At 31.3% G+C, this 27,731-nt stretch overlaps 1 protein-coding gene across 1 annotated transcript; it reads right to left on the bottom strand.

The window, feature by feature from the left end:
- Positions 1-530: 530 nt before the first annotated feature.
- LOC120088898 (WAT1-related protein At5g64700-like) lies at positions 531-21,053 on the bottom strand. Its single transcript, XM_090305533.1, has 7 exons — positions 20,804-21,053; positions 20,633-20,695; positions 19,839-19,955; positions 11,846-12,098; positions 2,856-3,014; positions 936-1,084; positions 531-818 (listed from the first exon to the last, which is right to left on the bottom strand). The coding sequence occupies exons 1-7, from the start codon at positions 20,977-20,979 to the stop codon at positions 641-643; spliced, it is 1,095 nt and encodes a 364-aa protein (XP_090161659.1). The 5' UTR covers positions 20,980-21,053; the 3' UTR covers positions 531-640.
- Positions 21,054-27,731: the final 6,678 nt, after the last annotated feature.

Here is a 27,731-nt window from a genome sequence, read left to right as displayed (position 1 = left end):
GAATATAAAATAAAATCTTTGCATTTAATCATTTTCCCCCTCTTTTTCCCCTATTTTTGTAATAAATTCGTATTTTACCTTTTCGAGACATGGTACAACTCTTTGAATATAAGTGTTTGCTAAGTTGTCTAAGTCTAATAGGTACAATTGATGTCGATTAGATACAACTCTTCAAAATGGGACATGATTCTTCAAGCGTATGTGTTTGTTGAGTCCAATAGATATAAAATACCAATGAGTTGCAACTATTCCCGCACAAGTCACATTGAAATTGAGCATTCTTTCACTTATGAGTGAGATGGATGTATAAAAAAAACTTGTATTTGTTTATTATCTTAATAAATGATTTCATACCGTCCAAGTTTTTAAATTAATTTTGAGTATTTTTATGACAATAAATCTTGTTTTTTTTCTCAAATTGATTTTAGGTACATTTAAAATTTTAAAAGGCTTATAGTTATAGAATAAATAATTCAATTAATGTGTCTATTTTTGTTTTGCTCATTACTTTCTAGTGTTAGAAAAGAAAATATTTGAATATGTCATATCATATATGTTTGCATTGGAATTTTTTCCTCTAGACAATAAATTAAAATATAACATAAGCGTAGTAATAATTAAAATTAATAACCTAAAAAATTCAGACATTTTCAACTGAAGATGTTGGATTTAACTCATTGCCTAATTTAGTGATATCCTTCACTTCAATGTTGCACTCTTTGCTACCTTCTTTCAACTCTTCACTTACTTTTTGCCCTTTGCTCTTTCCCCATAGCACAAAATAAAGCCCTCCCACCAGTAACATTCCCCCTAAAGTACTGCAAAACACAACACCCAAAAAAGCTTTTTTTAGGGGGAAAAAAGAAAAAAGAAGAATATAAATTGAAGAATAGCTTTTGAAAAATAACTTTTAAAAAGCACATCTAAGTAATTACCTTCCTAGAGTGATACTCTCTCCAAGAAAAATAGCAGAAAAGAAGGTTGTAATGATAAGAGCCAAAGGTGTAGACATGGCTAGATAAACTGGTCCTTTCTTCTCAATAACCCAAGCTTGAAGGCAAAATGTAACTGCAGTCATCATTCCCTACACCAAAATTATTTTTATTATTCGTCAATCCGAACATACTTCAGTAGTTAAGACAACAATTATCGTCTAAAAGTGATAGGAGTTCAGTCTCTACCTCGAAATTCATTATTGTTAATCATAATTCTATAAAGTTAGTAATTATGGTCCCTTATGTTCTGAATTGTTATTGCCTATAATAATTCTTAATATCTATGATATTTACTTTAGAAATATTACATGGAGTTGTTAGACAACTATGCCATTATTTTATTTCCTATTACTTTCTTCCTTTTTTTAAGAAGAAAAATTAAGTTCTAAAAATAGTGGACTAATTTGACAACTAAGAGAAATTTTTTAATTAAAAATACCAATTTTTTGGTAAAAATATATTGAAAAAAATATATTTTTTATCTTTAGTTTTAATTCAATTACTAGGTTCCAAAATCATACAATTTCATCCTTGATATTTGAGTTTTGTTTAATTTGGGCTCTAAGTTTTAAGATTTAAACTTTTAACCATGATTTCTCATTAGATATTCATTTTCAATAAATCATTGACGTTAATAATTATTAATTAATTTGAAATAATTATGAAATAATGTATTGAATTTAATTCTAATAATAAACCATAATTAGTTATAATTATTTTAATTTTTAAATTAATTAAGAGACATTAGCACTAAAGAGGAAGAGCAAATATCTAGCAAAAAAATTGAGGTTAAAATTGTAAATCTTGAAATCTAGGGACCAAATTTCTCAAATATCAAGGGTCAGATTGTAACACTCTAAAACATAGAGACCAAATTGAAACCGAAACTCAGGCTCTGTTTGGGATTGTTGTAGCTTTTAAAATAATCGCTGACAGTTGTGCTCTTAAAAAAATCAACTGTGAAAAGAAGTAAAATAATGTTTGGCAAAATTCAGCTTAAACTTGAAAAAGTAAGGTAGAGTGTTTGGTAAATAAATACAAAAATTTTTTTTAAAAAAAATCTTATTTTAGATATAATAACTAAAATAGACTTATAATCATTTTTTTTTGTAATTTAAAATTTTAAATAATTTTTTAGTATGATAAATTTTGGTTGTTATAAATTAATTTTTAAATATTAAGAAAAATAGCTTTATTTTAAAAAAAATAAATATGATATAGTTTTTCTAAGAAAAGATGATGCATTTAACTCATGAGAAATGGAAAATATACTTGATTAGGTGAGAAATAGATAATATATAAAATAAATCTTCTTTTTAAAGTATATAATTGAAAACGAAATATTAATTAAAAATTCTACTTGATTTTGGGAGAATCTAAAAGTTAGTAGGATACGGTTTTTAAAGTAACTGTAAATTAACTATATTTTAAAAAGTGTAACAAATTTAATTTAAATATGTTTTACCAAATGCAAAAATCGATTAAAATTTTTTCCAACTGGCTTTTTGACAAAACTAAAAATTTAAAGGCTAAAAGTAAAACATTTGAAATAGAGAAAAACCAAATAGAAATTACTAGACCCAAAACTTAAGAACTAAAAATGTATTTGTCTCAAATTAATATATTTCAATAAAATAAATGAAAGTTAAAATATTATTCACAAACAAAATATTGATATTTATAAACTTTCTAAAATAAACTAGTATGTCAAGCTAATAGTATAATTTTTTTTAAGAACCCAAAACATAATTCTAACCAAAAAGTTAAATTGTAACTTAGATATTAAGGGTTTTCAAGATATGATAATTGATAATTAAACAAAAAAAGAAATAAAAAGAAAAAATGAATAGAGAAAATTACACAGTATACGACTGAGAGAAGCCTAAGATTCCAACCAAGTTTCCATTGCTGAGGGTCTCTCTTCATTGCAATAGCAATAGCAAAGGTTTGAAATGAACTTAATAAACATTGAAGATTTGTTAACAGAAGCTTCGAAGGATAGCTTTCCAATACAAGTGCCTGTTTTTTCAAATAATATACAAATTCATCAAGTCACTAAACATTTCTGAATCTCAAAAAACACTATACAAATTATATATGTATGATAAATAGCATGTAAAATGTTACCGTAGTTGGTTGGCTTGTAATTTTTCCTTTATTGGTTATTGGTTCCTTTCTTTGTCACATTTGCAATTATTTACGTTTTTTATCCTAGAGTTTAGAGCAGTGCGATATATAAACTCTCTAACCTAGAGACGCTGTTCTTGATGTGATTCTGAAAACACTCTCTCGAAATAATATTGTTCTCCCTTTGCGCATGGACGTAGCTAACATACTGTTAGTAAACCACGTATATCTATGTGTCGATTTTTCCCTACTCTACGTTCCTTTTTGTGTTCTTTAATTGTTGATTTCGCAACAGGTGTCTTTGGCAGTTTCTCTTTATTGTCTTTTTTGGCTTTTGTATTTTTTCCTTATCAGTCCGGTGTCACAAATTGGTGAATCTTGGTTTATTCTTGCCTTTTCGGGATTGTTTCTCTGAAGGCTTTAAGGACGCCATTTTAGGTTGTAGGGATGTATGCCACAATAGCCAAAAAAAAAAAAGAAAAAAAAAAAGAAAAGCTCTGTGTAGTTTTTCTCTTATACGGTGACATGATAGCATCATGGTTGTTATAGTCGGCTATGTGTATGATTCTTGAGAAGGAGTATTGAGTTTAGAGGGAGCTTGAACAAACAAGATTTGACAAGCAAGAAGCATCAATTTAAGGGGGAGCTTGAACAAATGAAAAGTCATGAGAGTTTATACCCAAAGTGGACAATATCATACCATTATGGAGATATATGGAGTTTCTTTATTTCTAACAAATTTGTATCAAAGTCTTGCCCTGGCAGTAAAAATCCTTAGTTTTAGAACAAGATGTAGTCATGTTTAGAGTATCCACTCGTGGTCGAGCTTTTAAAGGGGCAGTGTGCTCAAGTGTAATTCGAATAGATGACTACTTCGTGGTTGAGTTAGCATGAAGATCAGATGACTATTTGAAGGAATGCTTGGTGGTCCTTTATTCGAGGGGGGATTGTTGGATGGGAATGCGATCAAAGTCCTAAATCAAATAAATAAGGGTATAATCATGGGTTTATAAGGGATGACAACTATCTCCAATGGTATGAGGCCATATGGGGTGAAACAAAAGAAGAACCATGAGGGTTTATATCCAAAGTGCACAATATCATACCATTGTAGAGATATGTAGAGTTATGTTGTCCCTAACGCTTCATCGGAATGAGACCTATAAATCATGCAAATAAAAGTGTTCCAATGTGTAAACTTGAATGGTGTATCAAAAGAGAAAGGTCTCAAGAGAACATCAAGTGCAATGTCGCCATTACCTCTCTGCGCACATCAATTAAGGAAGGTTGGTATTTTGGCAGTGGATGCTCATGTCACATAACAGGTGAAAAATTTTTTATATCCAAAATCTAAAGGCATGTTGTTCTGGTCATGTAACTTTTGGAGAAAGAGCTAAGGGGCAATTCTTCGGAAAAGGAGATCTGTTGGAGCCTGGAGGTCCTATTCTATGTGATGTTATGTTAGTAGAAGCCTTAACGGCAAACTTAATCAGCATCAGTCAACTATGCGATTAGGGGTATCAAGTAAACTTTTCTAAAGACAAATGCTCAGTGAAAGATGATCATAGTGTGGTTGTTATGTCAAGTACTCGATCAACAAACAATTGTTACCACTGGATTCCTAATGCCTCTACAGATGTTTGTCATTCATTTAAAGTCAGTGAAGTTTAAATTTGGCATAAACGTCTTGGTCACATAAGTCTTCAATGAATTAAGAAAGTCATTATTGAGTAAACCATCATTCAAAAGTCGACTCTTTTTGTGGAGAATGTCAAGCTAGAAAACAAGATAGAGCCCTCATGTAAGAAAGTTGCTCAATGTAGTACTAGTAGAGTATTGAAGTTATTGAACATGGATTTAATAGGTCCCATACATGTAGAGAGTTTGGGTGGAAAGCGTTATTCTTTTGTTTACGTGGATGACTTCTCTCGATTCATGTGGGTTAGATTTATTAGAGAAAAATCAGACGCATTCAAAGTATGTCAGACATTATGTCTTTAACTTCAACGCGAACAAGAAAAAAATATCATTCAAATTAGAAATGATCATGGGAAAGAAATTGAAAATTCCCAATGTGCTGATTTTTGTGCATTTGAAGTATTCTGCATGAATTTTCAGCTTCTATCACTTCTCAGTAGAATGGAGTTGTTGAAAGAAAAAACTTCACATTCCAAAAAATGGTTCGTGTCATGTTGCATGGCAATAGGGTTCCTTTTCACTCTTGGGCAGAAGCCTTGAATATAGCGTGTCATATTCACAATAGAGTTTCCCATTGCCTGGTACAGTCATCACTAACTATCAACAACTTTGGAAAGGAAGAAAACCAAATGTCAAGTATTTTCATGTGTTTAGGAGTACCTGCTATATCTTGTCTTATCGTGATGTAATAAGAAAGTTGGACTCTAAATTTGATGAGGGTATCATTTTTGGCCAACAAACAGTAATGCTAACAGAGTTCTCAATAAACTGAACAAAGTGTGATGAAATCAATAAATTTTGTTGTAAATGATCTAACCCCTACTATGGAGGAAGATGAAGATGACGAGGATTAAATGATTTCTAAGTTGGCAAAGATGCTGAATACAAACCTTCAGGGTCATTAGATCACGTAAAGGATCAAATAGCTACTGTAGATGCCTTTGACGTCAGTAATGACATCCTGATACCTAGAGATATAGAAGATAGTGAGTCAGATAAGGATGAAAACGAGTTATGTAGACCAACTCCATCCACCAGAATACAAAAGAATTATCCTTCTAACAGTATCATCCAAACATTGAACTCAGGAATTACTACTCGAAAGAAGGACAAAATTGATTATGCGAAGATTATTGGAAGTGTGTACTTTACATCTCTAGTGGAACTTAAAAATGTGAATTAAGCCTTAAAAGATGAGTTTTGGATCAATGTTATGCAAGAAGAACTTGGACAGTTTGCATGAAACCAAGTGTGGACCTTAGTTTCACGACCTGAAAATGCAATGTAATTGGCACAAAGTGGGTTTTTAAGAAAAAATCTGATGAATATGGAGTTGGGAATAGAAGTAAAGTCAGACTAGTCGCCCAAGGTTATGCTCAAATTGAATGAGTGGATTTTGATGAAAATTTTGCTCCTGTGGCTCGTCTGAAAGCTATTCATCTTGTTCTAGAAATTTCATGCCTTCTAAAATTCAAATTGTTCCAAATGGACACTAAAAGCGAATTCTTGAATGGATATCTAAATGAAGAAGTTTTTGTAAAATAACCCAAAGGCTTTATGGATCCAGCATGTCCTTAACATGTGTACAAACTTCAAAGGCTCTCTATGGTCTTAAACAATCTCCAGGAGCTTAGTATGATCAATTAGCAAATTTTTTTACTAAGAGTGGCTATACTCGAGGAGGAAAAGATAAGATTCTATTTATAAAAAAGGTTGCTGAGAAATTTATTATTGCTCAGATTTATGTGGATGACATTATCTTTGGAGGAATGCCACAAATTATGGTAATTAACTATGTTGATCAAATGAAAGCAGAATTTAAGATGAGCATGGTGGTTGAGCTTACGTACTTCCTTGGTTTTTAAATTAAGTAAATGAAAGAATGTATTTTTCTATCCCAAGAGAAGTATTCTAAAAATATGGTGAGAAAAATTGTGCTAGACAAAGCTCAATCTAGACGTACCCTAGTTGTTAATCATGTCAAACTCACACAAGATTCTAAAGTTGAATGTGTTGATAAGAGTCTATATAGGAGTATGACTGGGAGCTTACTATATCTTACAGTAAGTCAGTCTGATATAGCTTATGTCGTGGCTGTTTATGCACAATACCAATTCAATCCTAGAACCAGTTATATGACTAATGTTAAAAGAATACTTAAATATGTGCATGGAATAAGCGACTATGGGTGTAATATTCCTTTTATTTATGTTCATATGAAAAACCTTGTGCATGTGCTCGATCCAGATGCATCGGTTGAAATTGGTCCTCTTGCTTTTGTGTCGTATGCTAGTTTCTTAAATCCACATGAGACTGCTAATATTGTTAACACTCTTGATGAGAATGTCTTTCTTCGTGAATTTATTGCGCATAATTTTTCCATTGTCTTTGTGCATGCATCTCCAAGTCATAATTTCATCTTATCATCCTGGTATCCATGCTTCCATTGTTCTTAATTCTAGTTTGAATGTTTTGTTGGATGCATGTGTTCATAGTATGGTTGAGCATGATATTGCTCAAAATGTCAGTGTTGTTTCAGCTGACATTGGTTACTCTGTTGTTGAGATGTTCATACTATCCAAGATGCTAGTGGGTGTGGTAATAATGTGTCTGCCCCTGTTGATGACTTTATTTTGGATCTTATTGTCTCTAATAATGCTCAATCTTCTAACTTCTCTGACAACAATGTTATGCTTGTTGAATTAGGCAAGCGTAAAAGAAAAAAAAGCAGTCATTGCTTCTTAGAATCCTGGTCCTTACTAGGACTAGTTCCAAACAGCCTCACACTTCAAAGTGATCATCATATTTTTTACTCAGATGTGCCTTCTTTCTCGAGTTTTGAAGAAGATATTGTTGTAGCTCTAAAAATTTTAACTACTAGAATTGGACGTCGTAAGATTCCTCAAAATGTTCCTTCTATTCCAATTGGTGGTGTGTCATTTCATTCTGAAAAAAATGTTCGTATATGAAAGTATGTATGTTGTGCAATGTAACATTGCTGATGAACACAATGTTCTGATAAAATTCAGTCATGTTTGGCCATAATGGAGTTCATTAACCAAGCTGGTTTAATGAAAACTATTACTCAACTTGGCCCTTTCTATCCTCGTCTTATTCGTGAATTCATTGTTAATCTCCCTGCTTCATTCGATGATCCAATAAGTATTGAGTACAAAAAGGTGCATGTTCGTAGTGTTTGCTTTACTATTTCTCCTGCCATTATCAATGACTTTATGGAACGTGAAGATTATCCAGTCTTATTGACCCTCACCTGTCTACTGAAGTTTTGTCTGAATCGACGGGAGGAATTTTCTCTTCTTGACCCGAGTTTAGTCAATTGTCAATTGCCACCTTAAGTGTGAAGTATGCCATTCTACACAAGATTGGCATTGCAAATTCTTGTCCTTTTACCCATGGGTCTGGTCCATCTCCTACTCTTGCAAGATTGTTGTATCAAATTTTCACTAGCTCACAGTTTAATTTTTGAGACTTTGTTTATAATAAGTTGTTGCGCCATGTTGATTCCTTTACCATCAGGCTCCCTATCTATTTTTCTTGTCTTTTTTGTGGCATTATGCTGTCTCAGTGCCCCACGACTCTGACTCCGAGTAATGCTTTCGATCCTGCTGCAAAATCTATCAATTTAAACTACAAGCTTTTTCAAAGTTCTTATGTGCCTGACATTATTCACAACATTTGACTTCCCATGTTGATGAAATGCCTTTGCCTGTTGATCTCTGTGTCCCTCAGAGAGGTCTTCTGATTCCAATTGAGTTAGGGAATTGTATTTTACAAGTGCTCTCCTCTAAATCAAGAACCTTGAATGGTATCATTCGATCTTTTACTGATCGTCGCGCCACTATGCACATCTTGTGCATTTTTTGAGTTTGTCTTTGCCCGCGAATGAAGTTTCTTCTAGTTCTCAGGGGCATGTCTCTCCTTCAACTTAATTCCTTTTAGTGGCAATCAAGGGGGAGTGCATGTTGGTTGTTTGGTGTTTTTGGGTTGTCAGTGGTTTTGTTGGTAGTTGTTGTATTATGTTTGTTGTTTCCGGCCTGGTTTGGTTTTGGTTATTTGTTTATGATCAAGGTTGCTTTGTTGCTTACGAATAAAAGAAAATGTTTCTGCCAAAAGGAGAGTTTGTTACTGCAGTTGGTTGCCTTATAAATTTTCCTTTATTGGTTTTTGGTTCTTTTGTTTGTGACATTCTATTTAGGATGTTGGTGTCGTTGGCAATTTCTCTTTGTTGCCTTTTTTTGGCTTTTGGTGTTTTTCCCTTATTGGTCTAGTGTCACAGATTGGTGGATCTTGGTTTTATTCTTGCCTTTTTGGGATTGTTTCTATGAAGGCTTTAAAGATGTCGTTTTAGGTTTTGAGGATGTACGCCGCACTTGCCAAAAAAAAAAAAAATAAGAACCTTTGTGTAGTTTTTTTCCTTTATAGTGACAATATGCTGTTGATTCTTGAGAATAAGTATTGAGTTTAGGGGGAGCCTAAATAAACAAAATCAACAAGTAAGAAGCTTTGATTTCAGAGGGAGCTTGAATTGTGATAAGATCTTGAGACAAGAAATATCAAGTTTAGGGGAGCCTAAATAGTGCACTTGTCTTTGGTTTATTGTAACACAAGATAGTTCATCTATCAGATAAATTGTTTCTTTGTAAACCTTTGAATATTAGTGAAATTCCTTTTCAATTGGGCTCTGAGCACCCCAGATGTAGATGATGTTATACCAAACTGGGTTAACAATTTTGTGTGTTATTTCTTCTCTATCTTTTACTATGTTAGCTTTCTTGTTTGTAACATTATGTCTGATGAAGTGTTTCTTAGATTAATTATCTACTTTTTTAAGATATCAAAAAGAAGAAAATTGACAATAGGTTTACAATTTCTAGAGTCAAGGTACAAGATTTAGAGGTTCTTTTGCGGCACATAGTTGGTCATAATAGTCTACAGTTAAAATAATTTGAGTTATAACAGTCTGTAAAATTTAAGTAGGTGTTCAGGTGCAAAGCATATTAATGTGGATTCAAGAAGTCTGAATTTAGGATGTTGAATTGTTTAACATTGAGTTCCGAAGTAAGGATTGGTGGTTATTTGTTTAACATGGAGTTCTAAAGTAAGGGTTTAGGCTATCTATTTTTTCTACTTTTTCTGTATTATACAAATAGTGGTCGGTTAAATATCATATATTGTAAACACAGATAAAAAGATTTGCTTAACCAATTTTTAAAAAATATATATGGGTTAGATTTTAAGTTATGTTATTATTCTCCGTCCACTTTGCCATTTTGATGATGTATTAATATTGTTGAATATGCACAAAATACGTGAGATTGAGGAAAGAGTTTAGAGGTTTCATTTACGATTTGGTTTTTTTTTTCTTATAAAAAAATATTTGAGTTAGGTTTATTAAAATAAAAACTGCAGTCCTTTTTCTTGCATTTTTCTATATGTTTTGATTTTAAATTTTATATTTGATAATTCTATTATGTAGGGTTTATTTGTGTTTGAATTGAACAATCATGCTATTTTTTTTTCCATATCTATTACAAATTTCATCTTTGAATTAGGATAAGTTTTGATTGCCTAACTAGAAAAGAATGCTAATGTTCTTTTAACATGTCATCTGGTTTTTCTTTATCATAAAAAAATTGAATTAAAACATGTTCGGATTTGCCTAAAAAAAAAATGTTTTTCAAAAAGTCGTTTTCATTTAAAAACTTATAAAAGTTGTTTAAAATAAAAACACTCATGTGTTTGATTACATTTTCTCAACATTTTTATACACAAGTTTGTATAGTTTCCTATAGTACACTCCAAATGTGTTTATGTTAATGATAAATTACTATAAATTAAGACTATTAAACATTATCAACTAGTAATTTCAAATTTATATTTAAAAATATTTTTATTGACCAAATCTTTTTACGTATATGATTGGTTAAGTTGGTTATTAGAATTAATCATCAAAGTTAGTTTATAAGTCTCAGTTTTAAGTTTATAAGCTTCTAAACTATAATAAAGGGTAAAAACTACAATGACTCAACACACTTTTTCAAGAGATTCACGCCCAAGCTTTGATTTTCTCCTTCTTTTATTATTATTTTTTTGCATTATGGTCGAAGCTTTTCGCTGCATTTTTGTTCAATCATCTTTATGGACAGATTTAGGGCGTTAAAACTCAACTCTCCTTGACAAAAGGTTGAGTTTGGTTTGAATGAGTAAGAAGTATGTTGAGTTTTTTCTGGCCAGATTTAGGCTAGTCTATTTCACTTTGTCCTTTTCTAGTTTCTGCATTTATCTCAACTTCCAACACTATTTTGGTTCATTATTTCATTTAGTTTTTTATTTCTAACGAAAAAAAGAGAAGAAGAGAAAGCTCGTGGAAAACCTTAGAATAGAGAAAAAAATCATATAGGAACTGATTTTTTATTACTTTTTGATACAATAGACAAGTAGAAAGTCCTAGGTGTATGGTAAATTACAAAAAAAGCTCCTAGGGTAAATATTTATTTTCAACAATTTCCTTTCATCTCTCTTTTTGGTTTTTCTTTTAAGTTAGGCAAGTGTACTTCCTACTTGTGATGGATGCACAAGTTCGATCTTTTTCTTAAACTAGCATTGGTTTATTATGGTGTTTCTTTTCTTTATGTTTTAATATGCCTTTTACTTTACCTTTGCTTTTATTTTCTTTTACTATGACCTAATTCTTCCTTTCTTTTCTTATGTGAAACATAGTAACTTTGTTCATTTTCATAGAATGGTTTGCCTGAGTTTATTTTCTATTATTTATTAGTCTAGATTGATCTCTCGATTAATATATCAAAATTGTATCTAATATTGAAAGGTTTAAATAAATTTTGGTTTTCATAGAGCTTAGATAAATAAATAATTGTAAATATGATTTTTTTTTTATTTTTTTTTATTTTTTTTTTAACTTTTGGATCTATCACTAATAGATCTATCACTAAATTTAATTTCTAGATGTAAACAAAATCATAAAAGGATCCGAAGATTGATACCTGAAGAACAACCCAAATGCTCCATAAGGTATTGGAAGCTAGCATCAAAAAGCAACCCTTCAACCAAGATTTGGGCAATGCAAGAGAAGAAGAATGGTGATTAGGGTTATGGATATTAAAGAGATGATGATTGTTAAATAAGTTCAATTGAGGGCCTTTGTAAAATGCCAACATTCCCACTCCACCAATGCACAATAATATTCCTGCTAGCTTTGCAGCTCCTGCTATTGACTTCAACCTCAACACCTCCATCCTATAAATATCAAGAAAATAAAATACTTTTTGAGAAAGATATACCATTAATAAAAGTGATGAAAAATAAATTTTGGATCCTTGACTTCTAATTTCTTAAGTGAGATTTTTATTTTACAATAGATAAGAACAGAGAATCAAATCTCTAATCTTAAAATTGATAATACAAACTTTAGGTTAGTTGACACGAAGATAAGATAATTTATGAAATATCCAACACATAAAATAAATAAATAAATAAACAAACAAACAAGTACATACAACCTTATCTATTAACTCTTGTCGCTACCAATCTTTCAAAAATAAGAGTACTAATTTTATCATTTATTCAAAAGTTAAAGTTCAATTTTATGAAATTTGTTAGGGTGGTCGTGATTACAATATGATTAGCTTATTTATTATATGTGAAATTAGGACATGTTTTTGTAACATGTCAAGACATTGTCAAGAACATTGTATTGGAACAAATAGAAAATTCTACGGAAGATTTCACAGATTTTGTGGTCTATTGTTTTCTTTTTTTTTACAGAGTTGATTTATGCTTTCCTTAAATATCTTCTTAAAGCTATCCATATAAATATTGTGGTTTTGTTCAATTTTAGGGTTGGCCATTTTGAGGATTCATTATCTTGCATGTTTTCTCTTTAAGTGCCGGTCTTTCATTGGAGATAATTGTATTATTGTAGATCTTGAGACTTCATCTAAATCGTATTGGTTTATTCTTCAACATCTTAAAAATGGATTCTTAAACTTAGGAGAAGCCTAAGTTTTTTCAGGGGAAGCAATCTTCATTTGAAGAAGGAAAGACACGAGTTCTTTGTAGAGAAAGTTTCATACTTAAGGGAGTGTAAGTGATCATTAAGTAATCATTCACTAAAATTCTTATACTTAGAGGGAGTCTAAATACGTTGAAGGTGAAGGGATCTCCCACTTAGGGGGAGCCTAAGTGATCGTTCTCTAAGTTGGACTATTCAAGTGTCACTATATAATTGTCGTTTATTTACAAATAAGTATATCGTTGTAATTACTTGACTTTATATTAGTGTGTATCTTTCCACGGGCACACTATCCCTAGACATAGGTGTATTACACTATATTGAGTTACCAAATTCTATGTTCTATTATGATTTTAGTTTTTTGCATTTATCTATAATGCTTCCCACGTGACATTTCTACTTAAATTCTACTTTTACATTAAAATTTGATCTCCGTTATGCGTTTTACAGTCCTAAAGTAGCCACATTTTATTTAACTAAGATTAGAAATGGGTGACATAAGATGTCATATTAAATATGGCACAAAATTTTATTAGAGAAAAGATTACTGTAACTAATGAAAAAAGTAATAATAATAAAAGAAAAGAAAAAAAGTTGAGAAGAAAACAAAATATGATGGACTCCAGAGAGAACTTTAAGGAATGATTATATTACTGATAAGGACTTTACATTTGTGTTTATCAATGCAAAATGGTCTAATTCTTGTGTGTAATTCCAATCAGCATCTTAATCAGCTTTTCTTTTTCATTTTTTAGATTGAACCAGCTTTAATTCATGTGCCACAAATTTCAGCAATGAACAAACTCAGAAAACTAAAGCCTTTTTACATGTACATTTCACCATTTACCACATATTATATCACATCAACATGAGCAAAGATTAATAAGAAGACAAATGATTGAATCTTACACTTCATATATGTTGAACTTTGGGAAAAAAATGCAATTAGAACATAAATCAAGCAAATAATTACCTTCTCAAAAGTCATAGTTTGATTTGATAAAGTACAACAAAAAAAACCTCTATTTTGAACATAAACCTTCAAGAATTTGTTTTCGAAACCACCCAAAAAATCTATTGTCAATGGACATGGTCACCTTCACTTATATACCTATGGTCACTTCCTTCTCTAATAAATTTTCTATCATCAAAATGTTAATGGCAACTTTCTTTTCGCCCCTTTCGTGTGTAGATGCAATGTAGGAGATAAACCTTATCATTTTTTTTTCCGGCAATATTGAGGATGGGGCATCTAACATCAAACCTCAAGGTCAAAAATACAATTATATGTCAATTAAACTATGCTCATTTTGACACTTATCAAGTGATTTTGTTCAGAGTTTAGTTTGATATATTTTTAGGTTGTTTTCAAATATATCAAAATGAGTCAAATTATTTACAAATATAGTAAAATGTCATTTTCTACGAATATCTTATCAGTGATAGATAGTGATAGACACTGATAGATGTCTATCAATGTCTATACTGTTTATCACGATTTTGCTATATTTGAAAATATTTTTAGTAGTTTTGTCATTTAAATAATTACCTTATATTTTTTTTTTACTTTTTTATTTTTTAAAAAATTAAAGTTAGTTTTCTTTATAATCTACTTGTGTAAAGCCCTCCCACCTCTGCAAGTAAACTTGACTTGGATAGGAATAATATACTAAAGAGCCTAAAAGTTTATGCTTGGATTAAAGATAAGAATTTGATTAAGAGTTAGAATTGACCTATGAAGCATGCATTGGAGCATGATCAATTCATCAACCTTAAGAAGTATCCATTTAGGGAGTGTGTACAACACATCTTGCCTAGAAGAGTTATGAAACATATAAGGAGTCAACCTAAGCCTCATTTCTCGGATGCATAGAATATTGGAGATTGAAAAATTGGCTAAGTGTTAGTAGGAGAAAGAGTAAGGCTCAACCCTTGTGGAGAGCATGAGTAATTAATAAACAAGTTCAACTCATCATCCCTAGTCATTTCCTTGAATATTGGATGCATGTAAAGGTCACCTTGGACACATGGTTGCACAAGAGAAAGTAACATTTGGATGCATACCCCAAGGGAGGTGAGGGATTAACCGATAATAATAGTTTGGACACATAAGGGAGAAAACATATTTGGTGACCAACTTATCATTCCTTGGACACATAACCATACGGAGTTAGCCTTGATGGTATATTTTGGGAAAATGATGCGTGTGATGCATTACCTAAGAAGACCCTCTTGGAAGCATAACTTGAAGAAGGAGGGAAATTAACATAATAAGCATGATTAGAAGCATAGAGAAGCTATTTTGGACGCACATCCTAAGGCTCTTGCATTGGATACAAATGTTCATAAGGAGGAGGTGATGTAATCTTGGGCATATAGAGGTGGATCAGGTGTTGAGCTTGAGGAATATATGCATTTACTTAGTAGGTTGATTATGGAAGAAGGATAAGTTATCAGTTGGAGCTAAGTAAGTAAAGCTTGGAAGTAGAAGGTGATGAAATAAGAAGGAAATTTGATTAAGTCCAAGTAGAAAGTGGCTAAATATTAGCAGGTTAAGAGCAAGGCAAGTTTAGTTTAGCCACCTTAAAAGAGATCCTAGTGTGGCTTAACTTGGAGATGACATTTAATCAACAAACTAAGAGGTGGTAGCATAGGAAAAATTTGACTAAGGATAGGAAGACAAGGTGGTAAGCTTTGGGTGAAGAAACTTTAAAGATTAACACTTCAACAAATTAAGAAAGTTGGCATATGCATGCTACGGACACACAAAGGTGAAGGAAATGAGGAGTTGGCGCAAGGAGGTTGATTTTGGGTAATTATAAAATGGGGTGAAAAGGGAGCTTAGTTCTTCAAACCACTCCTGCCATTTAAAATATTCTTAAGTCAAATTAAATATAATTAAGTGTATTAGGAGAGGACTCTGGACTGTCATGGTAGTTAGAGTTTGGGAACATTGAAAATTTTGATGGAAAGAGGAGGTATGCAATATCTAGGGGCTGGCAAAAGAAGGATTGTTCAACGCATACTGCTCGTGCACCCTGCTTCCTCACTCAACATTTGACGCACATCCTTGCCCAACGTATCATGCACAAAACACAACACCAGTCGTACGCCCTATCTGTCCTTGTCACACGCCCCAACTAGACAGATGTCGTACGTCTATGTGTGCCCAACACATCATCACCATTCATTCATCAGCATACACGCACATATCTCACGCTCAGCCAACACACCCACGCCCCCAACACCCATCAACCACGTTTGTTGCATTCCCCTTCCCCCACCTGTCGTGCCGAACGCGCTCCCACACGCCCATTGCATGCAACCAGGCCTCATTTGTTGCCCATTGAGTGCCAAGGCCTAGTTTGTATCATTTGGAGTGGTGAATGGAATTTGAGGCCAAAGTAGGTATTTTAAGGATATTCTAGCCCTAAATGGAATAAATTTTTTAATTTAAGTTAATTTTGGAATAATTCAGGACAAGTTGGAATTTGGAAGAATTAGGGGACAAGGAAGAATCTAGGAAAGCTTGGAGGCAGAGGAATCCTTGTCGGTGAACTGTAACTGGTTTATATTCAAATGTTTTGATTAATATTCTATATATATGTGATATTACAAAAAAAAAAAAAGTTTGAAAATATGACATGATCTGTTTTATATATTTTTCTGTTAGGTTTGAACACTTATTTAGATAAATATGTTTTATCTTTAGATTTGCTTTTTTTTTTTTTTTGTTGGATTCTACCTATTAATTCTATGTAGATTTTATGGAAATGGTTTACTGTTTTGGAATCTTTGATTTTGGTTGATTGAAAAATCCTATTTTGGTGGATTTGATGAAAAGGGATTTCAAGCCACTGGTTTGCCAACTATAGTTTAACTTCTATATGCTTTGTATCCTGGATGATGGAGTTTTGATACCCAAGGATAAAAGAAGGTATTCGAAAAATCCAGGAAATAAGTATGGAACAAGTCTTTGGGACCCACCTGGACACACAGCTCACACGTAGGTTTTGGGTCATGTGCAAGGGTACCTAGCCCTTTGGGGGCATGTCTGCATGCACATAGGTCGAGATATTGACATTGGTGTATTGAGTTTATTCTATATAGCTAGGACTATTGACGTTGGGTGTAGTGAGCTTGTACTACCTCAACTAAAGTTTTGGTTTTAGGTACAAGCATTATACAAGATTTTTGAATATTGAGAGTTTCAGCTTAATAGACCATGTCTCAGGTTTTTTTTTTTTGTTTTTTTTGTTTTTTTTTTATATATATTCCTGGTTTTGATATATTTTATCTAAGTAAATGGATGATCATGCCATTTTATTGACTTACTATGTGTTATTTGTTGATGCTCGTGTTTTGTTACGTAATTCGATATTCAACACTTTGCAGTATGTTTGTACTTGTCTAAGATGATTTCTATAATTTCAACAGAAAACTCTAGGTTCGTATTAAAATCACCACTCCCTGGACATTCCAGCTCATTCTTTCTGTTTTTATTCCACCCCTCCCCCAATTAGCAGAAGAGTTACGAGTGTCATGCGAAGTTGAGATATGTCACATTACAAATTTGGTCTTCTATCTCAGTATCGTTTCAGAATCTTAGGTTCTGGTTGTATGTAATTGGGTTGTTGAGCAAGAGATAGTTTAAATTATGTTGTCGGTTAAACTATATCATATTCAAGGATGGTGTCAGTGAATTCCAATTAAATTAAGTTTTGAATGTTGTTGTTTAACTAGTTATAAAAGTTGTTAGATAGAACAAGTCAAGACCGACACTAAGTATCACAAAAATGTGGTATTTGTTGTTTTCACACCTCCTTCTAGGTGAATGAGGTAAATCTGGGAGGGGGTGTGACAACTTAATTTAGCAACATTTCTAAATCCTTGCCAAATTAGAAAAACAAAGGATTATTTGACAATGTTATTTTATTTTAGGCTGTTTTCAAATATAGAAAAATGAACTAAAATATTTTCAAATATAGTAAAATTTCACTGTCTAACACGAATAGACTGTGATATTTCGCAGTTTTATCATTTAAAATATTTTTTTGTGTTTTAGGATTTAATTTAGTGTCGTTCTTTTATAATTCTTTTGTTTTGTTATTCCATATTTCTTAGAACTTTTTTAATTAATATTAACTAAATTTTTTTAAATATTATGATGAGGAAAAGAAAAACCAAAAAAAGTAACCACCACTAAATGAGATAATTCTTAAATATGAATCCAAAACAAAGTGATTATTGTATACACTTTCAAAAAGTAGATCAAAGTGTTTCTATGTATGGTTATATAAGAAATAATAATAATCTAAGTCCAAATGGTTGAACCTAACATTTGCATAAAATATTATCCAATTCACTAGAATTCAATATCCAAATACATTTTTTAGGTGTAAACAGGACATTAGCCTTTGTGATATTGGAATCCTAGCCGAATATCTGAAATGTATTATTTTAATGAATTATAAACAATTTTCATATAGCTTATGCATCAAATAGCTAAATTATATAAAATACTTTGAATTTTAATTTTTTATTAAAAATTATTCTATAATTTCAAAAGATTCATTAATATTCTTAATCTTAAAAAAAAAAATAAAAAATATTTTTACGGTTAATTTGAATGGAAACTGCTAGTACATAGTTTAAAAAATATCAACCAACCTTCAAAAGTTTCAATAGTACTCTTAACTTTAAAAAGGTTTTTAAATAAATATGCTCATTAGTAGGTTGATAAATAAAATCATTAGTGTCTCATTTAAAAAATACCCCTAAATTTTCAAAAGTGGTATGTTTAAAAAAAGTTAAGAAAAAAAACTTTAAAATACTTTTACCACTAGTAGTCAATTTCTTAGAAGTTGTTTTGTATTAAGTAGGAACAAAATTGAAAACAACTCATATAGATATCATTTTTTCATATAAATACTCTTTGTTTTCAATTTTATTTCGATTCATACACCAATTTTCTCCGCAACTAAAAACCTCGTAACTTCAAGTCAAAGTTTTAAATTCTACAATTTTCAAAATCAAAGTCTACCTTTAAAACTCAGTGAGATGGTGAATCATCGCTAAATACTACATGTAGGACCAACAAAGAAATGTCATTTTCAATCATGGGAACCTTCTTTAACTAATCACAATAAATAGACTAATTTGAACTACAAAAAGGATCAACAAAATCTTCATCCTTACAAATATGGTAATGCACATGTTTTCTTTCTTTCCCTCATATTAATTGTCCTCAAAATTATGGTCCAAATTCTTAATGTCCTAGTAATCTCAAATGATGTATTAACATGCACTCAATTAATAATATACAACTTTATTACAATATTTAAGAACTAAGGACTCTTAGTGGTTTCATTATTCTCTTTCTTCTTGTTATAGCCTATATATCTCAACTGAAAGAAGTAGTTTTGGAGATTGGAGAATGGAAGAAGAGGAGTAAAAGGGTATTATTGAGGAAGAAAAGGAAGTGTTATCATAGACTTCAAATTAAAAAAGTCAAACGACCTCATAATCTTTAAAACATACATGAATTATTCTTCTCGTTGACATTTAATTATGAGATAGAATCTCATACTATCTAATATAGTATATAGTCCATGTAACTAAATAAAAAATCGATATTTCAAATATCCTCTTTTGACACACAATCCAAAAACGCAAAAGAGAAGAAAAAGAATCTAGGGTAACTTTCAAATAAAGAATAATTTATTAAAAAGAAAAAATTAATAAAGTGATTAATTTAAAGATAGGATAAAATATTATTTTGATATCTAAAATCTTCATCAAATTTTGTCCATGATTATTGATTTTTAAATATTTTTATCATATAATTAACATTTTCGAGATATTCAAATATTGTACTTTTTCTTATATAAAAAAAATAATAAGAATTGAATAAAATTCGATAAAGAATTAATTTAGAGATAAGAAGGTTGTTAAAGGAAGTGTACCTGAGTAAAAGAGCGACAAAGAAGGTGATGACGGGAAGACAATTGGCAGTTGCTGCAGCCAATGTTGCTGACGTGTACACAAGAGCTATTGCATACAAATTTAAACATATGCTTATCCTACAAACCAAAAACAATCTCAACATTTAGACCTTCTTCTACCTATTTTCATTTCTTATTTTTTTAAATTAAGTCTATTAACATTCAACCTGTGGATTTCTAATGTTATTTTACTTACATTTATTGAATATTTTAAAAAATCAAGTCATATTTTAAAAACTAATTTTTTTTAAAAAAATCAATTTTAAAAACTTGCTTTTGTTTTTTTTTTTAAAAAAAATTAACTAAGGGCAGAAAACTAAAATAAAATTGTTTAAATAGAAAGTTTTAAAAACGTTGTGAAATAAGCCCAATTCTAAAAAAAAACCAAATAAAGTATTTTAATTCGAGAGTTACCTAGTGATAAAAGTTACTTTTCCCCCTAAAAAATTAGAAAAATTGCAAAAATCAACCCGAAAAATATGTTGGTGGTTGTATTTACATCCTCAAACTTTCAATTAAAATTGGATCTAGTTATACAAATAGAACCCCCAGACGATAAAAATGGTGGGAATCCAATTTCTACGAGTATACTATTATAAGTTGGGGTCCAATTTTGACATATGTATAACAACTTCTTTTTTTTTTTACCATTACCATATTGTACTTTTAGAGATGGTTTTTGCAATTTTACATGTATTATAGTATAAATGAAGCAACGCATTATTTGAGTAGATGGAGAAGGGAAAAGAAGATACCCTAACAAAGAGAGCACAAAAATCTTGCAGAAGGTGAAGAATGTCAAAGGTGGGGCATCATTCCTGAGAAACAAATAGAGAAAAGAAATAAGACGAAGAAAGAAAGAAGAAAAACGAAAGTCAGGAGATCTGAAAAAGTCGAATCGTTATAAAGAGAGGGAATAAATATACCATTGGAGAAAGGGTAAGGGGGAAAGGAAGAGGGTGGCGATGGCTTGGCGGTAAAAAATAAAAACATAGTGGTTCATTCCGCCGTTCAATGCGGCCTTTGAAAGCAAAAACATGCCAGCGTTAATGGTTTGAATCAAAATCACTACCATCAAACCTTTTCTATTCTCTCCCATCATATATTATTTGGATTCAGCCTAACTCTTCATATGCTTCTCTTCCTATTTATAATCTATATACATCCTTTCGCTTTTGCTTTGGCTTACTTCTATTTCTTATACCACATTGCCTTTATTTTCTCACATGGGGGCCACCTTTTCCTACCTAGTGCTCTCTTTCTCTATCCACTACTCATGGTTTCTTTCCTTTCTTTCTTTTTTTTTTTCTTTTTTATGGGTTGTCTTTTAACTCATAATAGTATCACAAAAGTGATTCATTATCCTCTCACAAGTGATTCTTCTTTCTTGATCTTCTTAAAAGCTTTTTATATCTTTGAACTTTTGGGATTTCTTTGATTCTTTGTTGATTCTATGAGTTTTATTTATATCACTGTGTTATTTTTAAATAGCATTTGAATGATTTTTCTTTAAGTTTTTCATATATCTACGAATTAGATTAGAACAATGTGCTAAGTCTGGTCTTGTGCAGACCATAAGGTACACGAGACTTCTCGTGGCATTAGAATAAGGGATGATCCATTCCGGTTATTTTTTTTTTCTTCGTCTTTAGGTGAATCAAGAGATGATAGTTTGAAATGTTGAGCTAAGGGAGTGCTAATTGATTTAACTCTTGACATATTAAACTTAAGTAACATCTTCTCTATGACCTAAAGCTCACCCAAGGCTATGTTTCTAGCAATTTTTATCCCTAGGATTTTAAGTGCGGTCCCAAGTTCTTTCCCTCTTTAGATAACTTCTTTATTTTGATTACATCTCCTATGTCTTTAAAGTAGAAAATAAATTTTCTCATTTTGTCATTTCCTTGAAGTAGACACAAAAATCAAATTTGCTTCTCTTGAAATTGATTCCATTAATAAACTCATAAATCTCCCAATAGTAGCATCTAGGAGATTGTGTAAGACTATGTAAGAACTTATTTAGCTTGCAAACCAAACCGATATGCTCTTTTAGAATTCACATTTCCTTCACATTGCTTCATATATATATATATATATATATCTTTTCTTCCAACTTTTCATTTCAGGAAGTTGATTTTACATCCCTGTGTTGAAGATCTAAGTTATTACAAGCAAGAATAGATAAAAGAATTTGGACTAATGTATGTCTGACTGCTAGTGAGAAGGTCTTTGTATAATCTATCCCTTCTCTCTATGTATACCCCTTTGCTACAAGTTTAACTTTGTATTTTACCCATTTACAAGAGATTAGTTTTTATTTTGGAGGCAAACAACTAAGTCTCATGTATGATTTTAAATAGAGAGTCTAGTTCTTTATACCTTTTTTCCAAAGAGATCGAACTTATGAGGAAGTTAATAGCATCTACATATATAAGTTATTTTAGGTTCATCACCTTCAATATCATCAATAGTTACTACAACAAATATCACACAATGTTATCATAGATTTTCTATAATGTTTTTTAAACATGGTCTAGCCCATGTTATAAAAACCTATGAAAAGTCAGTTGTAGATAGCATAAATTTAATTCTATGGCAATATTTTATAGCACTAGCAAAAATGTTAAGAAAAGTCTTTTATAGTAATTTTTTTTTATAATGGTAAAAAAATGTGATAAGAAATTACTATAATATTGTCGTAGCTAATGTTATTGAAAGTTTTTGAATTTCCATATCATTTTTGTAAGGCTCTAAAAAATACTATAAAAGGTTAGTTTTCTATAGTGTTAATTTAATGTTATGAAAACTGTTGTAGATAAAATGGACCTGAAAGATAAGTAAAAAATAAGGGAAAAAATTAAAGGAAGATAAGTACAAGATAAAATGGACTTGGGTTCTTCTAAGTCTAGGTATCAACTAATCATTAATTCAATCTGATCTAATCTTAACTTATGTAGGATAAGGAAAGATCCATCTCATTCTAATTCTAAGAAGATAAGGTAAACTACTTTTCATTCTCCCTTTAAAACATTAATATATATAACTTCGTATGAGGTAACTTGATCTGAGATATGAGATCTTAATTAGAGATTTAGAACTTAAATTTCTAACTTCTTCTACCTTCTAAGAGTTCTCCAATTCTGAATTTAGCATTGAAGTCTTTTTTTCTTTGTTTTGCTGGTTCTACTTTCCCCCTAATTACAAATTTACCATTGCTATTAGGTGAAGGTCATATGTGTTTTCTCTTATCTGAAATTTGGCATAAATAGTGGGTGTTTTCTATGGGGACGAGAGTGCTCAAACTTTGTATTTCATAATTGAGAAAATCAGTACCAAGTTGAACTTGTTCACAATCTCGCCAAAAGAGAGAAAGCCTTATGATAAAAGACATTGGAGAATTTTATCGCATAGTAAAAACCCAACAAGAGACAAATGCTAGAGGCTAGAACAAACATGATCATGAAATAATGGGAGCTTAGAGTGGAAGAAAAAATAAAGCATCTTTCAACCTTGAAGATTTCTACTAAATTATATGTTGGGAATACGACCAAAGTCTCACATTGGTTAGATAAGAAGAGGATCATGGGTATATGAGTGAGAATGACTATCTCCATTGGTATGAGGTCTTTTGAGGTGAAACCAAAATCAAAGTCATGAGGGTTTATGCCCAAAGTGGACCATATCATACCATCGTGGAGATAGTTTGAGGGTCGTGTCCCTATCAAGTGCTATCAGAGCCATGCTCGGTAGAATCCTCGGTGCCGAACAAAGATGTATAGTGGAGCCTTGGAAGTAGTCATGGTGTGATATGTGATTGAACTCTATTGGATAGACGATATGCTCGGATAAAAATGAGTTAGCCTAGATATGAGTTAGGCGGATGGATTACTGTCTGAGGGGAGGCTCGGTGGTCCTTGGTTCAAGGGGAGGATTATTGGGAATGCGACCAAAGTCCCACACTAGTTAGATAAAAGGATGATCATGGGTATATGAGTGAGAATGACTATCTCCATTGGTATGAGGCCTTTTGGTTTGAAACCAAAAACAAAGCCATGAGGGTTTATGCCCAAAGTGGACAATATCATACCATTGTGGAGATAGTTTGAGGGTCTTGTCCCTATCATTATAGAATCCCAAATAAGCATTATTTCCAATATGAAATTTTATAATGCTATAGTGAACATTGATAACGAGTTTGTTTAAATCTCATATTATTAATTAATATTGACTAAACCATGCGTGGCACAATTATTTTGTTATAACCCTTTGTATTCCTTGGCAAAAATTGTGTGCTCTAGAAAATAAAACTCTCAGGTTGAACTCTGAGTGTTCAGCTAACAAATGAAAAGTTGAACCATGAATTACAACTTGAGAGTGGGGGGTTAATGTTGTGTGTGAAATGTGCAGAATTGGGTTCAAATAAGCCAATTCCGCACATTTCACACAAAACCTGCGGACTTACCAAATAAGCCAAAAATCAGGAAAAGATAAGGGATGATAAGTACAATCTAATGTGGAATTGGATTCAAGTAAGTCCAAGTGCCAACTAATCATTAATCCAGATCTAATCCAAATTTATGTAGGATAATGAAATAATCCATCTCATTCTAATTTTAAGTGGAAAATGTAAACTCCAACTATTCTACCTATGAATACATTCTTAACTCCATATGAGGTAACTTCAATTGTATATGAGATATGACAACTTCATTTGGGACTTAAACTTCTAATTTCTTCTCTACTCTATAGTGATCCACTTTTTACTTTGTCATCAGAATCTTTTTTTTCTTTGTTTTGCAGGTTCTTTCTTCTCCAAATTACAAATTTACCATTGCAAATCACGTGAAGATTAGGTACGTTATTCCCCTATCTAGATTTTGGCATCAACAGTTGAATTGTTTATGCAAAAATCAAGATAGGAAAGAATGCATCTGACCGTCAAATAACAACAACGGTGAATTTATAATCCAGAAAAGATGTGATATAAAAATAAAAAGACTTTAAACATCAATGTGGTACCTGCCACAATGCCTCTAATGCCGAAGTCAATAAAAGGCTTTAGGTTGTAGCAAGAATTTATAGGGATGAGAATGAATCCACTTCTTCTAAAGTCATAATTGAAGGGATTGAATCCCATGCGGAAGATATGAACGTGATTGCCTTAGTTTTTTAGTGTTTTAAAATTCAAGAAAAATGGAGAAATAAAACATACAATACAATGCGATAACAGGATAAACATGATACAACATATATTAAGCATGTTTCATGTTTTTGAGAAAAAAGATTTACCCTTGACAACCTTTTTCAATGCTTTCCTATGCACGAACTCTTCCACGAACAAGAACAGTAACACATGACACTACCACTCGAGTTTTCCCACTATTCTTAGGGAAGAATCAAAGGCTTGTGAGAACCTTTTTGGAAAAGTCACAAGAAAATATTTTCTGTATTCTTCAGAACAAGAGACAGATCTTGTAATTTTTTACATGTAATTTATTATGCATTTAAATCATATAAAAATGCATTCTCTCTCCTTACATATAGTTTTTAATACGAATCTCATTCATTTTAATTTTAACCTATCGTTTTTATATAAATCTCATTTACAAAATTAATGTTTGAATCTTATTCAAATATTTATCTCTCTTATATTATATAGTTTAATTTTGAATCATATTCAATATTAACTTTATATTATAATGTATTCATGTATACTATATTAATTGTATTTTATACAATTAATTTACATTCTCTAATTTAATTTGAACAATTCAAACTAATCCAAAACTAGCTAATCCTTGTATTACCCTCACTAAGCTAGTAGGGGGACCTAATGGACCTACAAATTAGAAGCTCCAATAATATGAGATTAACTAATTAAGCTCTTTAATTATGTTAATCGACATTCATTAACTGTGGGACACGTCACTAAAGACCCACAACTGCACTTTTCGCATTGTAGATATATTTCTGTGTCCATGGATATAATCATTACCTGTAATTCGCCCGTTCAAGAATTACTCAAAATTACAGCTCGGTAAAATTACCGTTTTACCCTTATAATTATCTCTTACTTATTAAATACCACTGATCCCTCTAATGAACAATCAGTTCATAGTCCAACCATAAATTAAATATCTCTTGAGCCAATGAGAGGGTAAGGCCTCATTGTTCAAGACCTGGAATCAGTACCCAAGGGAGCAATTCAACTACTTATACTAAACATGGGAAGGAGTGAACTCCATCTTGTGTAGTTATACTCTCAGCTTGATAGCACCAAAAATGTACTATCTTAGTGTCTCTATCTTAATGTCTTTACTCTTGTCTATTTATGATATTTAATGTGCTTAAATATTTATAATTGTAGGATCTTGAGTAATACAAGTATTCCAAAACGTTAATGGGTCGCTTGAGGTTAATTTGGAACAATTAGGAGCTAAAAAGGGCATTTGAGGCTTCAAACATGAGAGAAAATTATGAAAGAGCCCCAGGCAAGAGCATTGCAATGCCCAATGGCACTGGGGCACGACATTCTTCACATAATGTTGAAAAATGATGCACCGCTGCGATGCTGTCGTGTAGCATCATGGCGCAGTTAAAAAAAATTATACTTTGGTTTTTAGGTCATATCTTTTGTGTTGGTTTTTTTTGTGTGTACATGCCTATAGTTATAGAAGACTAGACGTAGTCCTAAGTTTGAGGTGAACTAGCATATTTTTCAGTGTCGTTCTCTTTTTCCCTTCTCTTATTTATTTGCTATTGTATGATTGTTAATCTTTTTTACTCTAACCTTTGGAAGTGGAAATTTTAGATATAATTTAGTTTTCCACATTTTATTTATATTTAAGTATAAATTCCCAACAGTTCTTTCCATCTTCTTTCTGTAAACGTCAAATGATGTCCATCATGTCAGTTGTATGCTAAAGTATCTCTTTTTAGCTTGGGTTTTAGGATATTTCTGTACTTTCATGTACTTGTGAGTTTTCTAACCGATTTTGGTTGTGTTTGCTGGATTCAATTCTAATGTATATTATATTATGATCATATTTTCGGACATTTGTGGATTTTATGGTTATTGAATTAGATTAACATTCGATGTGTGACATTCAATCTTATGTTGATCGTTGTCGCCACATGCCCGAGACAACTCGGAGTAGTCGACATCCTTGAAAAGGGTTAATTTTAAAGAAAAATAAAAAGGAGTCGTCACCGATCTTTTTTACGATGTGATTGAACATAGAAATAAAATAAATAATTTTAGTTAAAAAACAAAACGGTCTGCGAAAACTAGAGTTGAGTTCGATTGTGTATGGGGAAGGTGTTAGCACCGCACAACACCTGTTTAGAAAACGGTTGCCAAATTTAAATTTTGAATTGAAAATATTTTTTCTTTTTTTAAAACATAATGTCTTATTTCTTATCATTTCTCCAATATTTGGAGTAATGATCTCATAAAATAAGTGGATTAATCATCCATCAATTTGACTATATTAGAATTGAGAAAAGATTCCTCACCTCAAGAATGTGAGAAATTATTACAATTTCTCAAAATTCGTCATAGGATAGCCTTTTGATAAAAGCTTTTTTTTTAAAAAAAAATATTTTAATTAAATTCATTTTTATCTTGGATTCAAAATCTCAAACTCTCAAAGATCAGGAACCCTTACCTCAAGAATCTAGAAGACCGGATTCCCAAATACTTCTATATTTTGTCAAAGGAAATGTAAAGGAAAACACTTTTGAATTTTTTTTTTTTTTTAAAAAAAAGAATTAAATCTTTTTGAACAAATTTGAAATGAGTAAACTTTAAGGATTCAAAAATAAACTTAAAAGAATGAAGATATTAAAGAAATA

Source organism: Benincasa hispida, chromosome 10, assembly GCF_027475165.1.
Source record: "Benincasa hispida cultivar pf3 chromosome 10, pf3_genome.v1.1, whole genome shotgun sequence".
Classification (NCBI taxonomy): domain Eukaryota; kingdom Viridiplantae; phylum Streptophyta; class Magnoliopsida; order Cucurbitales; family Cucurbitaceae; genus Benincasa; species Benincasa hispida.
Note: the sequence above shows the minus strand (reverse complement) of the source record. Positions and strands in the feature narration are given on the sequence as shown.